The 14,000-nt window shown below is 40.2% G+C and overlaps 1 protein-coding gene across 1 annotated transcript in view; it reads left to right on the top strand.

The window, feature by feature from the left end:
• Nucleotides 1-1,926: 1,926 nt before the first annotated feature.
• khdrbs3 (KH domain containing, RNA binding, signal transduction associated 3) overlaps nt 1,927-14,000 on the top strand; it is a 155,655-nt gene continuing 143,581 nt past the window's right edge. The window contains exon 1 of the mRNA XM_026157422.2: nt 1,927-2,383. Within this exon, the coding sequence (XP_026013207.2) occupies nt 2,293-2,383 (91 nt within the window). The 5' untranslated portion in view covers nt 1,927-2,292. The remainder of the gene's footprint in view (nt 2,384-14,000) is intronic.

Here is a 14,000-nt window from a genome sequence, read left to right as displayed (position 1 = left end):
TGGGCCACCTACACATTACACTTTTTGTGCTGATGTTAAAGCGAGAGAAGGTTTGGAACTTTTTGCTTACTGAGCCGGCAGAGTGTTGGTGACTTTTACAGTCCACAATATGCACAGCAGTGCTCAGTTACCTCACTCTGTAACTTTACCTGGTTCACCACTTCCTGGTTGAGTTGCCATGGTTCCTAAATCCTTCCACTTTGCAGTGATACCACTTTGGGCTGATCATAGAATATTTAGGAGGGAAGAAATTTCACACTTCTTGCATCCTACTGAAGTACTTCACTTGATTTGATTTGATTTGATTTCAGTGAGCTCTATAGACTGACTCCTTCTTTCACAAATGCTTTCAAAGGCAGACTGCATTGCTAGGTGTGTGATTTTATACACTTGTGGAAGATTAAGAGGTGTGGCCCAATGTACAGATAGCGCACTTCTACAAAGTACGAACACATTCAAACTTCTGTCTGTGTTAACAGGAATGTGAAGCTCAGTGATCTTGTAGCCAACTTCTGTGTGGTTCTTATGGAAAGGGTTGGTTAATATCATAATCCCTCCCAGGTTGTGGCTTGTTATTTTGGGTTTTTTTTCTGTTTTTTGTTTTTTTTTCCTTTCTCTCATTGCTTGTTTGTTTTCCTCTCTTATATTAACCAATATTCCAACATGAGAAGTCCTGTGTGTTGACTCAGCAGGCGTAATATTAAAAAATGAGAATAGCTGAGAATGCCTGAACCTCCCTGCATTATATTCCAGTTTATGATGTGCTGTCACCTGGTGCATAAAAATTCACCAGAATGCAGGAAATGAAGTGTGTGATGTACACTTTGATGAACTTCAAATATAATGGATGTCTCCCTCTCTCTGGAAGAGCTCAGGAGATATTGTAGGTATAATATTGAATGGGGGTCCCATGGAGTACAAAAACTCCCCAAAATGTACATTTGGTGAGGTAAACAACTTCTGGAAATGTTCATTGTGTTTTTGATAAAAGTGGCTGAGACATACTGAGTTTTATTTTTTGATTTTTATAGGTTTCAATTGCAGTAAAATGCATTTCTGTTAGTATTAGGGACATCACAACACCATGGGTTGCTTTATAGAATCCATTATCTTCAGTCATGAAGTGAGCAGCAGCAGAGAATTTCTAGCAGCAAAGTGATAATAGTCATTGCCTTCAACCGCAACAATACAAAAATGGAAGTTTCTGTAGTGTTTCTAAGACTGCATTCCAGATACCTCAGAACTTGAATGCCGCTAGTGACCGTGTTCCACAAGGAGCGAGTAAAACAGGATTTATTTTGGTTCTTAGCAAGGTAGAGTCAATCCGGTAGTAATATCAGCATAGTACTTATCAGTGCTCTGCATATGGCTTAGTTAGTTAGACAAAAAATACACAACGGTGGCAGTACAGAGTAAAAGTTTACAGCTTTACTAATGTTTCAGCAGTAAAGTTCAGTGCCGCCATCTTGGACTGCCAACTAATTTCGGTACGGATTAATATAACAAGGAATGGCTGTCGTAGACTGGTTCTGAAACTTACACTTTCCTGGTTTAGACACCCTTATTGTGTCTCCCAGTGCTCAAACACAAACTTATTATGCTAATAGCATCTTTTTACTCGTTGCAAATTGTGCTGTGTATCTTGAAAAATAAAGGGGCTTTAGAGTGTAATAAGCTGTAGTGGAAGTAATGTGCATTATTTACATTGCACAGAACAAAACACACTCTTACTCTTGGAGTGTTTGCTTTAGTTGGGTGTTTCTCAATTGCCACTCTTCATGGTGATTTTATGATAATGATATGGTAATTGCGGGACTCAGCACCGCGGACAGCTCCCAAGTGTCGCTCCGCCCCCTTCCGCCCGCTACGTGAGCGCGCGGCGACCAATCACTGCCTCCGCCTCGGTTCAGCTCTGGATACAACAGAGGGAGCTTCAAAGAGCCCCTTCACCCACAGAGGAGAGGACCGCTCCGGGTGTAATGCGTAGCTGGGCTTTGCCTTCTGCTTGGATGGGATAAAACCTACCGTTCAAATTTAAACGCTCACTGTGTGTGTGTGCGCGCACGCGCGTGCGAAAGAGAGAGAGAGAGAGTGTGTGTGTATTCCGCGAGGACTGGGAAATGCTCTTCTAGCGCGAGCGCGGATGACATTAGAGCCCGCGTTTTTTCCTCCCCCCACACAAATATTCCCAACTTGGAGCCTCCTGGACGCCGAGCAAGTTTTTGTTTTGATCTTTTCTTGAATTGCGTTTGAGCAGTGTAGCTGGAAGCCCAGAAAGCAGCGCAGGACAAGATGGGGAGCGAAAAGTACTTACCGGAGCTCATGGCAGAGAAGGACACGCTGGATCCGTCTTTTCAGCACTCCCTGCGGCTACTGGATCAAGGTAAGCGTCCCTGGATAAACACTGAAGTAAACACTTGAGCTGCGCGAAAAATGTTTAGTAAGAACTTTTAGTTTTTAACGTTTGGTCTCCAGGCTACACGACATCAGCAGTCCGCCCACTTTTGAGTTAAAAATAAGAGGTACTTACAAATTTCCCCTTGGTCACACTAGCACAGCCAGGTGCTTTTTAGCAACAGGGCTGTTTTTGCCAAGTTTTCATGCTCACACTGTGCTTTAGCCTCCAGTAGTGAATAAAATATGGCAGGAGAGACTAAACACTGCACCTTCAAACCTTTAAATTGGCCAAGCCTTGGCGTGAATGATGACATTTCAGCTCGTCTTAATTAGTTTGCAATTAGTGGATATGATATGTCATAAAGCCGGGGAAATGCCGGTAAAGTGAATATCTGAATATCCTATATATTTTTTTTCTTTTTCTGATGGCATACCGTGAAATGCTAGCCTGCAGTTCGTGAAAGGAACGGAATGACATCTCAGTTTACAGGCTGCCCTCATCTCTATCCCCGTGCTGACATGTGTGAGCTGTGGTGCCAGCGCAGGAATAATCGCTCTTTATTCAGATAGAAGTGTTTCCTATTTTGAAGACACGGACGTGACTGAAATGGTGTGTGTGTGTGGATGGAGCGACAAAAGCGCTCGCATGCAGACGCTTTAATTAATCCGCTGCACAGGGTCCTGCTTTGAAGCTGTCGGGGTCCCCCCCCCTTTTTCTCTTGCAAACACTTTCTGGAGACTCCTGCGCTCTAAGGAGTGTGCTTTTACAGCAGCCAAGTGCATCCTTCAAGCAGCACTCACGGGCTTTGTTCGAGAGTCGAGCAGGCTGTTGGTGCCTTTACAGGTAACAGACGAGACAAGGAGCCCAGGTCTGTAAGCAGTCCTTCTGGGTTGTAACTAATTCTGTTGAATCCCAGCTCTTTTTATGCCGACAGCTGCGCCAGTTCTACTCGCTGTCTCGCAAACTTGGGGGATCTCAGGGTTAAAAGGGTTCGCTGGGGCTCAGAGCAAAGCCAGGCACGAATCAAGTTTAATGGTGTTAAGATGCTGGAGTTTGCCATAGTTACAATCAGTTTACAGGTTATTTTGATCCCTGGTTGTTTGAGCCAATATAAAAGAACATGTAAAGTGATCTGAAAATGACAGGAAAAGGGAAATCAGGAAAGCAGTTAATGGGTGGGCCCTTAATTTAAAATAGGCTCTTTAATGTAATGTATGCAGGTGTTTAAAATGTACTTAATTATTTTGAGTTTTCCGTCTGTTTTGCACACCTAGTGAAGAGTATAGTTGTGCATACTTGTTTGAGCTTTCACTTTTGCGTCCAAATCTCTAAATTTGTGCTGTTGCCTTGGTTGTTTTAGTTGTGTTGAGGACAAAGATTGATTAGTGTAGATGTGCTTTGCGGCTCCCAGTGTTTGCGTGTGCGAGAACAGTGTAAAGATTGAGCTGCTAATGGGCCACTATGACTGAGATGATCATTGTTAATATTGTTCAAATGTGCTGCAGTGTGGGGGGGATATGAACACAAGCTGTCTCTTAACACACGATGTAAACACTTAGTTAAAAATGGGTCCTTTATGCCAACATTTTCTGACTGTACATACTATAAAGATTACTGTATTGAGGTTGTGTAATGGGTATCTAACTTAAAATTAGAGATGTCAAGGTCTTGACTCGTCCTTAAGTACGGCACATCGAAAATAAAGAACTTGGATGGGATTAACTTTAGGTTAACTAACTTTTCTTTAGGTCAGTTTGCTCAAATTCTTTTCGGAGTAAATCGTAATAAAAACATGGTGGTTTTATGTAAAAGTCAGGTGTGTTAAATATTCCATGTCCCGTTAACAGTCCAGTGAGTGTTGCACCTTGTTTTTCTACAAGGTTCTGCAAGGACAGAAGCGTACACAGAAAAATGAAGCAATTATACTTATATTACACTCCTATACATGCTCCTAAATATTAAAAATATAGATAGCACAGTGTAAAGCACAAACTCTGTGACTGACTTTCTGTTTTAACAGGTTTTTGCACAATATTATAAATAAAACTATTCCACTGCGCTGCTCTGTCTCACAGCCTACTGATGAAAGTGACTGGTTTAAAAGTGTGGCACATTCTTTACTGGAAGGTAGACAATGAAAAATGCAAGAGCCAAAAGGCTTTGATCTCCTTTTTTATATATAGTGAAATGTAAACAGAAGTGACTCTAGACTAACAGAGTAACTGTCCTCTGTTAGGTCTGTATATTTTGGAGGCCTCACAATATCAACCATTGGGTCTTATTTGAAAAAGCAGCATTTTTCATTGAGCTGATTCATGTACAGTAAGGTAAATTCATTCCACTCAGTAAGGCAGATAAGCCTTTGTTTCACTCAGCACTTTTGGTTATCAGCTCCTTTTCAGATCTAGGTTAGATTTTTTTTTTCTAACAACAGTCATTTCCCTTGCTGATAGAGGGAAGATGGCAGCACCGAATCCTTAATGCTAGTTGAAAGACACTTACCAGCCACCTCTGTGACAGACTCTCTCTTAAAGACCTTTATCCACATGGCAGGTCTTCTGTAGAGTTCTAGCAAATATTAGCCTCTTACCGGAATGGAATAAAAGTGAGTGAATACTTAAAGTATGGGCCAGGATATGCCAAAAAAGAAATAAAAAAAAAGAGTGTGAAGTAAAATATTGTACAACAAGTTCTTAATGTAGTACTTCCAATAAAGTTAGTTGGCGATATTTTCGTCGAGGGCAAAGATTGCACTTGGACGCTGTCGCAGTGGCAGAATTAATCCGTGACATTTTATGAAGTAAGCGGTACTCTGCGGTGCACAAAATTTGGCCGAAACAGTCTGCCACAACTCCAAAACTGTAAATACTGTTATCTCTCTCTTACACAACAGATGGAACACGATGCGGCTTAATAGAGCACTTCTTCTGCCATCTTGCTGATGAGTTCTGGACTTGATTATGCAATTGGCAGGGGATGCAGGGAACAGAGCCGGAGTAACTGGAGTTACTGCGTGCACACGGCGAATATGAGATTACTCCAGGTCTGGAGAGACTTCCATTCAGGAAAAATTAGGGGGGCATTGTATTGGAAGCTCGGGGACGGGGCGGACTGCTTTGATAAGTTTGAGCCATTCGCAAAGCTCCTCTCCCGCAAAGAGCATATCTCTTCCCCCTGTGACAAGCCGCATACAGGCAGCATCAGGCTCTTGGAGCTGGAGGAATATCTTAAGCCAAAACAAGAGACAAGCAGGACTAACAGTCTGCCTGGAATGAAAAATCCTCAGCAGCATACTAATGAAGTGCTTCCAGGTACGAAAACACCTCATGTGGCAGGAAGTGCGTCTGTTATTAACATGAAATCACGACTGTAAAAAATTGTTATTTCCATTGTGAATTTAACTAGTTGTTTTGAGAGCAAAAGTTCATCCAGGATCTTAGAAACAATCTTAAATTTCACATTATTACTGGAATTCTACTTCGCTTCAATTCATATTTGATGTGATCCACTGTGTGCTTTGTTCCCCTTAGTGAACAAGGCTTTTATTGTTCTCTTCACTCAGTGGAGATGCAAATTGGAGAAATCTAGCAAGCCATGCTACCCGAGTGATGACATCAAAGCATCTAAGAAGTAATGTGCGGTAAAATAATAGATAAAGGTGGGACTGTTTGCTGACTTGGGGGAAATGAATCTGCTTTAAGCCGTGTGTGTCTGCGCAGCGTGCAGAATGTTAGCAGAGCAGCAGCTCTGGTGCTCTGCGTGGGTCTGCACAGGAGGCGTTCAGGTGCAGTGTTCAGCTGTACATCACCTGCAGGTCTGGAAGCCTAGCTTACAGTCACTGTAGTAATGCACATAGAATACAGGAAAATAAATTTAGAGTGTAAAAATAAATTTTAGGAGCCACTGTCTTTCCATTAGAAAAGTTGCCAGACCCTGGTGACTATAAGGGGAGAAGGGACTTGATACAGTGTTGTACAGGATTCATGAAGTGCGATGCAATTGTTAATTCTTAATTTTGTGGTAGTGCAGAGAGACCAGCAGCTACAGTCCCTGTGCAAACAGGAGGAGAAAAAGGTGGGGGGCGTTGGGAATCTTTTTCCAAGGGATTGCCACAGTTGATGGATCCAATGGATTTGGCATACATTTTAGACAGGAGGCCCTTCATCGTGCAACCATCCTATTTATCCGATCTTGGGACTGGCACTAGGCGTAGACTAGCTCTGAGGCTGGGTTTGTTTCCACCTGTTGTGACCGGGAATTCCCAGTGGATAGATGCAGCACAGGTCAGCTGAGGTCTGTTTGGCTTTGCTTGTTGTAGAAACCCTAGTTACAACAAGGTTAGCATGTGAATATACACATATTAAAAGGTTAGGATTAATGAGACATTTTATAATTAAGTCTCGAGAGTCAACAAATGGCCAAATCACATGACTGATTTAAGATGATGTAGCAGCAAGACACAGTCCCACTGACTCTCTGTTTCAACGTCAAAAGTGCAGACCTCAAATTATGGAACAGTTTTCAAACCTAACTGTGCAGTTCTATGGATTTTATTGACAGTTTACCTTGCTTATGCTGTCTATGTTGTGGACACGCCTAACTGTAATTAACACAGAAGCTTTTGAGCTATGTTATGATGTGAATGATACTATTAAACTATGTAAAAAAAAATAAATGCCCTGAATGGTAAATGGACTGGTTCTTATATAGCGCTTTTCTACTCATCTGAGCACTCAAAGCGCTTAACACAACTTGTGCATTCACCCATTCACACAAGCACATTTTTCTAAGTGCTTTATAGCTAACATTCACACACATTCATACTCCGATGGATGCATCGGAGAGCAATTTGGGGTTAGTATCTTGCCCGAGGATATTTGGCATGCAGACTAGGGGAAGCCAGGAATCGAACCACCAACCTTCCGATCAGTAGATGACCTGCTCTACCACCTGAGCTGTAGCTAAATATAACATTTAGTGTTATATTTTAAATAATCTCAACAGATAATTTAGATTCTTGTATTTTTTGTCAGTTTGATATTGCAAAGCACCATTTGCTACTGTTGGTGCTGCTCTCCCAAAATGTATTAAAGTTATGGTTAGCACATATGATATGTTAATACATTTTATATTTGTTTAAACTCAGTCTGGGAACTCATCAGCTGCTTTGCCAAATTAGCAAAATTAGATAAGTTAAAGGCCACATGATGTCCGATAGGCCAGTTACCTGCTTGCAGCAAAGCCTGCTCAAATGTGATTGGTCAGGGCTATGGAAACTATAAAGCATGAGGTCCTAGAAATCCTCCCCTGTCTACAAATTCTACATATTAATAGTAATTAGGGCTGAACGATTATGGAAAATAATCTAATTGCGATTTTTTGCCCCAAGATTGCGATTGCGATGCGATATGCGATTATTTTTTAAGGTATTTGTCTTCTGTATTATTAAACAAAGACAAGCAATACATCATATAGTATGGCCAATACTATATTACATTAATTTTAAACTGTTCTTTCCTGGAAGACAGACCTCTGTTATGATGACATGAGGTGATGCATGAATTGATGACTGACATTTTTATTTAACTTCTTCAATCACAACAGTATATTTGAACATACACAATAGTTTATTTTTAGCTTACAAACATCTGAGCATAAAGTGCTGACAAGGAACCCTGGTGTAAACATTAAAATGAAAGTCAGTACAATGTGCAGATTGCAGAAATATACATAAAAAAAATCAGTGGCTTTACCACACTCAGTTTTTCGACATCTGTGAACTACTAGACAGTCATTCAATTAAAAAATAATATTAAATAAATAAAACTAATAAATAAAAAATACACACATCTTACTGATCTCTGCAGTCAGTAACATTACACATAAAGTGCAAACATAATAGCAATTGTATAAACACACACACAAACACGCCTTTAAAGTTTAAAGGCGTGAAATTGGACGGTCTAGCCTTCTGATTAGCTAATCAGAAGGCTAGTTCTGATTAGCGTCACCGCTGTCTCGGTGGAGTTTAATAAACTCGGCCGTCTGCTTCTTGCTATCTAAAATATAACCAGACACTGGTGTAAATTCTCGACTGTCTCATACTTCTGTTTAATAAGTTTTCTGTTTGACGTTTAGTCAGCTGTGTGAAAACCAAGGAGGAACCCACCCGGGGGATTAATAAAGTTTTATTTTATCTAATCTAATAACTTTAATCTCAGCCAAACCGATTTACTCACGAACAAACAAAACACTGAAAAAAGCCCAACAATAACATTTTTAGGTTGTCTAAGTGACTTATATATTACGTTTAACCCGAGCAGCGAAACTCCGCGGTGATCTGAAAATGATGTGCCGGGAGTTGTGCCGTTCTCGGCCGCATCAGTAACCCTCGAGCTCCCGGCTAGCTGTCGAGCTGGTGGGTAGCAGACGCCTCTGAAAACGTCGAAGCACTTTTGCAAATATGGGATATCTTGATAAACCGAGCAGATATTTGATGTTTACACAACTACTTTCTCGCCTGAAAATATGTTAAAAGTTTATTTTGTGACCCAGAAAGATTAGTATGAGTAATTTTAAAACTTAGTAGCGGCCGCCATTGCTGGAAACTGGAGTTTGGCTGGGCCGCGCTATGAATTCTGGGATATGGTAGTAATTTGGACAGCCTTCGGCGCGTCGCTGTGACGTAATCGGTCTACAAATGCGGCCTCAGGAGGATGCAGCCCATGAATTGTATAATATAATCGCAGTATAATCGCAGCCTTTGCGGTTAGAAAATTGCACTTGATCATGTCGCGATATTATCGCAAATGCGATATATCGTTCAGCCCTAATAGTAATAATAATGGAAATGAGTGCAAACTTCTTTACAAATGACCAGGCCTTGTCTTTTTAATAGTACAGCATCAACAAAGAAAATGAATATTGGATGAACCTTTACTTACTTGTTTTTGATGGAGTAGAGAAAAGTGTTACAGATGGATGTCTTAAACCAAACACAAGCCATGACAACAAAATTCAAAAAGAAAGTTACATAAAAGCATAGAGAAAAAAAGAGGACAACTTTAAAGACACATTATTGACAGTCTTGTTGATAATGCTTTTGGAAATGTAAGCTTTTTTTCTGCGTGTAGGTGTTACTCTACTCCTGATTAGCTCCTTGCTGTCAACTCATTTTGTTTGGCTCTAAAGTGAGGTGCTAGACTATGTGACGAAAATGCGAGAGATTCAAAGATTTTTCAGCTCTCGTTTGACGTTGCAGCCTCGATGCACACTGATGAGCTAAATATTAAAAGGAGGTAAAGCTGACAGCCTTGATCACCTTGGAGTTGTACCACCCACCGTGGCATTTTTGCAGTCCTCCACAATATCAGGCAGAAGATACAAACTTTTTGTGTACACCTTTGATTATTAAAGATCATTGAAACAAAATTTGCTGTGCTTCAAAGGACAGACAGTCATGTTTTTATGTGGGTTTCTAGTTGTAAACAAGTGTCTCCTTGCAGCAGATGTATTCTCTTTGTTCAGGATGTGTCTGCAGAGCTGCATGCAGCCCGCTCTGAATCTTTCAGGACCTCTGGCCCAGTTTGGACATTGTAACCTCAGTCCCACACATAAGATGCTTTTTTTAATTGGATACTCCACAGCGGGAGCCTGGCACAATGTTTGGATTACATTAACAGCCTGAGCTAGCTTTCCCATCAAAAAAAACCCCTAACAGCAACAAGCACACACACACACACGCACGCACACACACACACACACACACACACACACACACACACACACACACACACACACACACACACACACACGCATGCACGCACACACGCACACACACACACAGAACATCTGCAAAAAATGAGCAGGTGTGGGAAAGTAACCTTAATTCAGACATGATGCTCCTATTGTTAATTCATACATTTCCGTCTCATCAGAAGAACAGAGGGTATTTTTAGCCATGCTTGATTTTGTGTCCTGAGTGAGAGCAATCTGTGGGATACAATGCCCAAAGTGTGCAGAAATAAGCTTTGGCATAGGATCAAAGGCAGAGATATCATTTTGTTGGGGAAACAGTACTTGATAGTGATAATGATCTGCGGCTCTGCGGCGGGCCGACACGCTGAGCCACACAGCGAGGTGGAGGTGAAGGCGCAGCCACAGCACTGAATCTGTCTGAGGCCATGACCTGACTGGTGATCTGACCCACAGATGTAGTGAACTCGCAAGTGAACTGTAAGTGAGCAGAAAAGCGGAGCTCCAGAAACTGGCTTTGCATGCAGACGAGTCTGCAGAGCGTTGCCGTGGCTGAGGGCTGTTTGCGGAGCGCCGTCTCCTGCTTCGCAGCAGCTCCCACTGGAATCCAGGGGTGAATTGTAGGCCAGGACGAACGCAGGCACACCCCGGCTATTTCCAAAATCCTGCTTGTTTGCAGGCGTGACGGATCACATATTTTTCTTGATTTCTCCGCTAATGTGAAATGCATGTTCTCGCTCATTAGGGCAGCAGTAATGAGCCGCTTTGAAGGTGCACCTGATAAGCTTTAATACAGTTAAAATGTAAAACCTGGAGTATGTTAATGTTACTCAAGTTATAGAGTCACACTGGTACATGTAAACAAACACAATCACTAGTTATCAATTAGAATGGTAAATAGACTGCATTCATAAAACACTTTTCTGAGTGCTCAAAGCATATTCTGTCCTTAGGTATGTCTATTGTATCCTTTTGAGGGGGTACTTATTTTAACAAGAAGACCCTTTACAAAGGGTGACATAGGGGTACCTATTCAGGTAATTTCTTGAGTTGGGTAGGTATGTATGTGGCCTTTCTAACTTTACTGACTCCTCAAAGCTTTATTTTGTATCTGAACCCACAATAGATTTGGGGAATACTTACCTAGCATGTACGTCTTTGCCCTGTGAGAGGACAGGAGAACAAATCTTAAATTCTTAGAGAAAATTTTTTTGTCCTTTGGATGTTTCCTGGTGTTGTAAAGGATACATACTTTTACTTCCAGGTGCAAATATGTATCTTTTACTGCCTGGTAACATATATATGAACCTTTTGGACGTTTAAAACGGTGCACATAGTTACCTTAAGGTCCAATAATTATTCATGTCATTATTTTATTCAGTCAGTAATCATGTAGATTATTCCTGTAGGTACACAAATGGATTTTTCCTGCATCCTTTTCTCTGAGTGAGTATATGAAGTATGAGTGTGTGCAAGAAAATGTGTCCATTTTAGAATTCATAACAATACATATTTGCTTCACAATGCAACATTTCCATTAGCAACCTGCTGTTTTATAGATATATAAAACATATATATATAGCTTCTTTGTTGCCTTCATGAGGAAGACTGATAGATGTTGATGCGTTTTCATTAAGCCCATATTTATCAAGTCGTGTTTTTATTCTCAGTCACCTACTGATATATATGTGGAATTAGATTTTGTGTTCCAACGATGTAGGCGGATTTCTCCCTCTTTAAAGCTAGACTTTGTGAGTTTCGAAAGAAAAAAAAACAGCGTTTGACTAACAAATAAAAAAAACTCATAAGCAATAAAGCACACTCCTGTGGGAGGAACCTGACTACCAGAGAAAACCCAGCAGTCACCACCAATATTAAAGACAGATACAGAGTTAGATACTTCTTAGAACATATTAAATGTTTTTTTTATCTACTTTAAATTTAGTAAAACCTTAAAATCTAAAAGTAAAGTTAGTATTTTAACTTATTTGGCCACACACAGACTGGTAGTAAACCTTAAAATCCTTAAAATGAGGCAAAATTTGCAAAGAAGTATGAATATATGTATATGTATCTGTTTTGGGCCTTCAACGTGGTCCACATAGTTAAGACCCAACTCTTTAGTATTAGTGTAGACAACTGTAGAGACAGAAATTGATTTTTACTGTGTCTCTGTTTCCAAAAGTGTGTATTGTGTATGAATGGCTGTTAGAAAATGCATCCATTTTAAAATTCACAACAATACATATAAATGTATACTTCCCAATGTTACAATTCCATTAGCACCTTTTAATTTAAATGACTAAACTTTTCTGTATTATATGTTATATATATCTTCTTCTGGTAGAAGTTGATGTGTTTTTATTAAGCACATATTTACATAGGGCTTCGTTATTCTCAGCCACATACTGGTGTATGTGGAATTTAATTTTTCATTCCATACATGTGGGCGTATATTTTCTCTTTAAAGCTAGGCTTTGTGTGTTTTCAAAGGAGAAATAACACATTGTTGACTAACAAATACAAATCTCAAAGTGTAACTCATGAGCTATAGAGCACACTCCTACACAATTATAAATGAGTGTATCAGAGCTGCTTATTAGCTGTTTTTTATATGAGAAATAAAAACTATGAGAAACTTCTTATATTTAATAGTTTGCAATTCTTACAGCTCATGCAATTTTATTAAATTATTGCAATGTTCTTTTACAAATATGGTACAAATATGTAGCTTCTACTGCTTAGGAACACACACATATATTTTTTATACATAAAAAATATACATATGTGTTTACCCCCTTGAAGGGGTAAAAAATGGTTGCCTTAAGATTCATTCAACATATAGAGTAGAGGAGCTAGTGATTAAACCACCTGTGTTGCACAATAATATTAATAATAATTATTATGTATGTCCGCGGTTCCAAACCCCCGGGCCATGGAACGGTACTGAGTCGTTTGATACCCGAGTTGAGGCTCGGGTAGGGCTGGGTGATATGGCCTAAAATTCATATCGCATATAATTTGAAGCAAGTGCGGTAACGATATATATCGCGATATATTCTTTTCTTCTGTATAACGTATTTTCCACACTATAAAGCACACTTAAAATCCTTTTAATTTTCTCAAAAATCGAGAGTGTGCCTTATGTATAAATTCTGGTTGTGCTTACTGACCTCGAACTGATTTTGGCGTGCAGAAATCTGTTGAAAAATGTTTTAGTACAACTTTGGTAAGCCGCACTGCTTGATGGATTGTCAGAGCATTACGGCTGCCGTAGTGAGGAGCTTCACGGAGTAATCTGGGTCCAAAACTCCGTCCCTTTAGGTCCCAAAGTCAAACGAACACTGAGAGTTAAAAACGGTCTAAATTCCTTAATCTTTAATAAAATCATCAGCGTTGCTGCTTTACCAGGTGTAACAATTAAGTTTAACATCCATGCATCCATGAAAACAGAAGTTATTAAATTTAACGGAGTTATAAGTTAACAGGAAGTTAGCTCGCTAGTTTACACCTAAACATGACATACCATGTTCTGACTGAGAGATTTTTGAAACTAATTAAAACGTACAGCTCTGCTACCACTTCCGACATAAATGAAGAAAGAAAACCAAACAGCAGTGGTGTTTGCAGGGTTACTGAAATTGGACTACCTGGTATATAATGTTGTGCTACGTGATTGCTAGCGACATAGCTATGTTAGCATAACATTAGCACAGTGAAGCTGGAGGATGAACGCCAACCTTTCTTCCACTCAATAAAAGTTAACGTGAGGGATTCTGGTGGTCAGGGACAAATGCAATCGCATAGCAGGATGCTATACACGGGCCAAACTTCAGTCAGGAGAATT

This window comes from Astatotilapia calliptera, chromosome 22 (genome assembly GCF_964374335.1).
Source record: "Astatotilapia calliptera chromosome 22, fAstCal68.1, whole genome shotgun sequence".
Classification (NCBI taxonomy): Eukaryota; Metazoa; Chordata; class Actinopteri; order Cichliformes; family Cichlidae; genus Astatotilapia; species Astatotilapia calliptera.
Note: the sequence above shows the minus strand (reverse complement) of the source record. Positions and strands in the feature narration are given on the sequence as shown.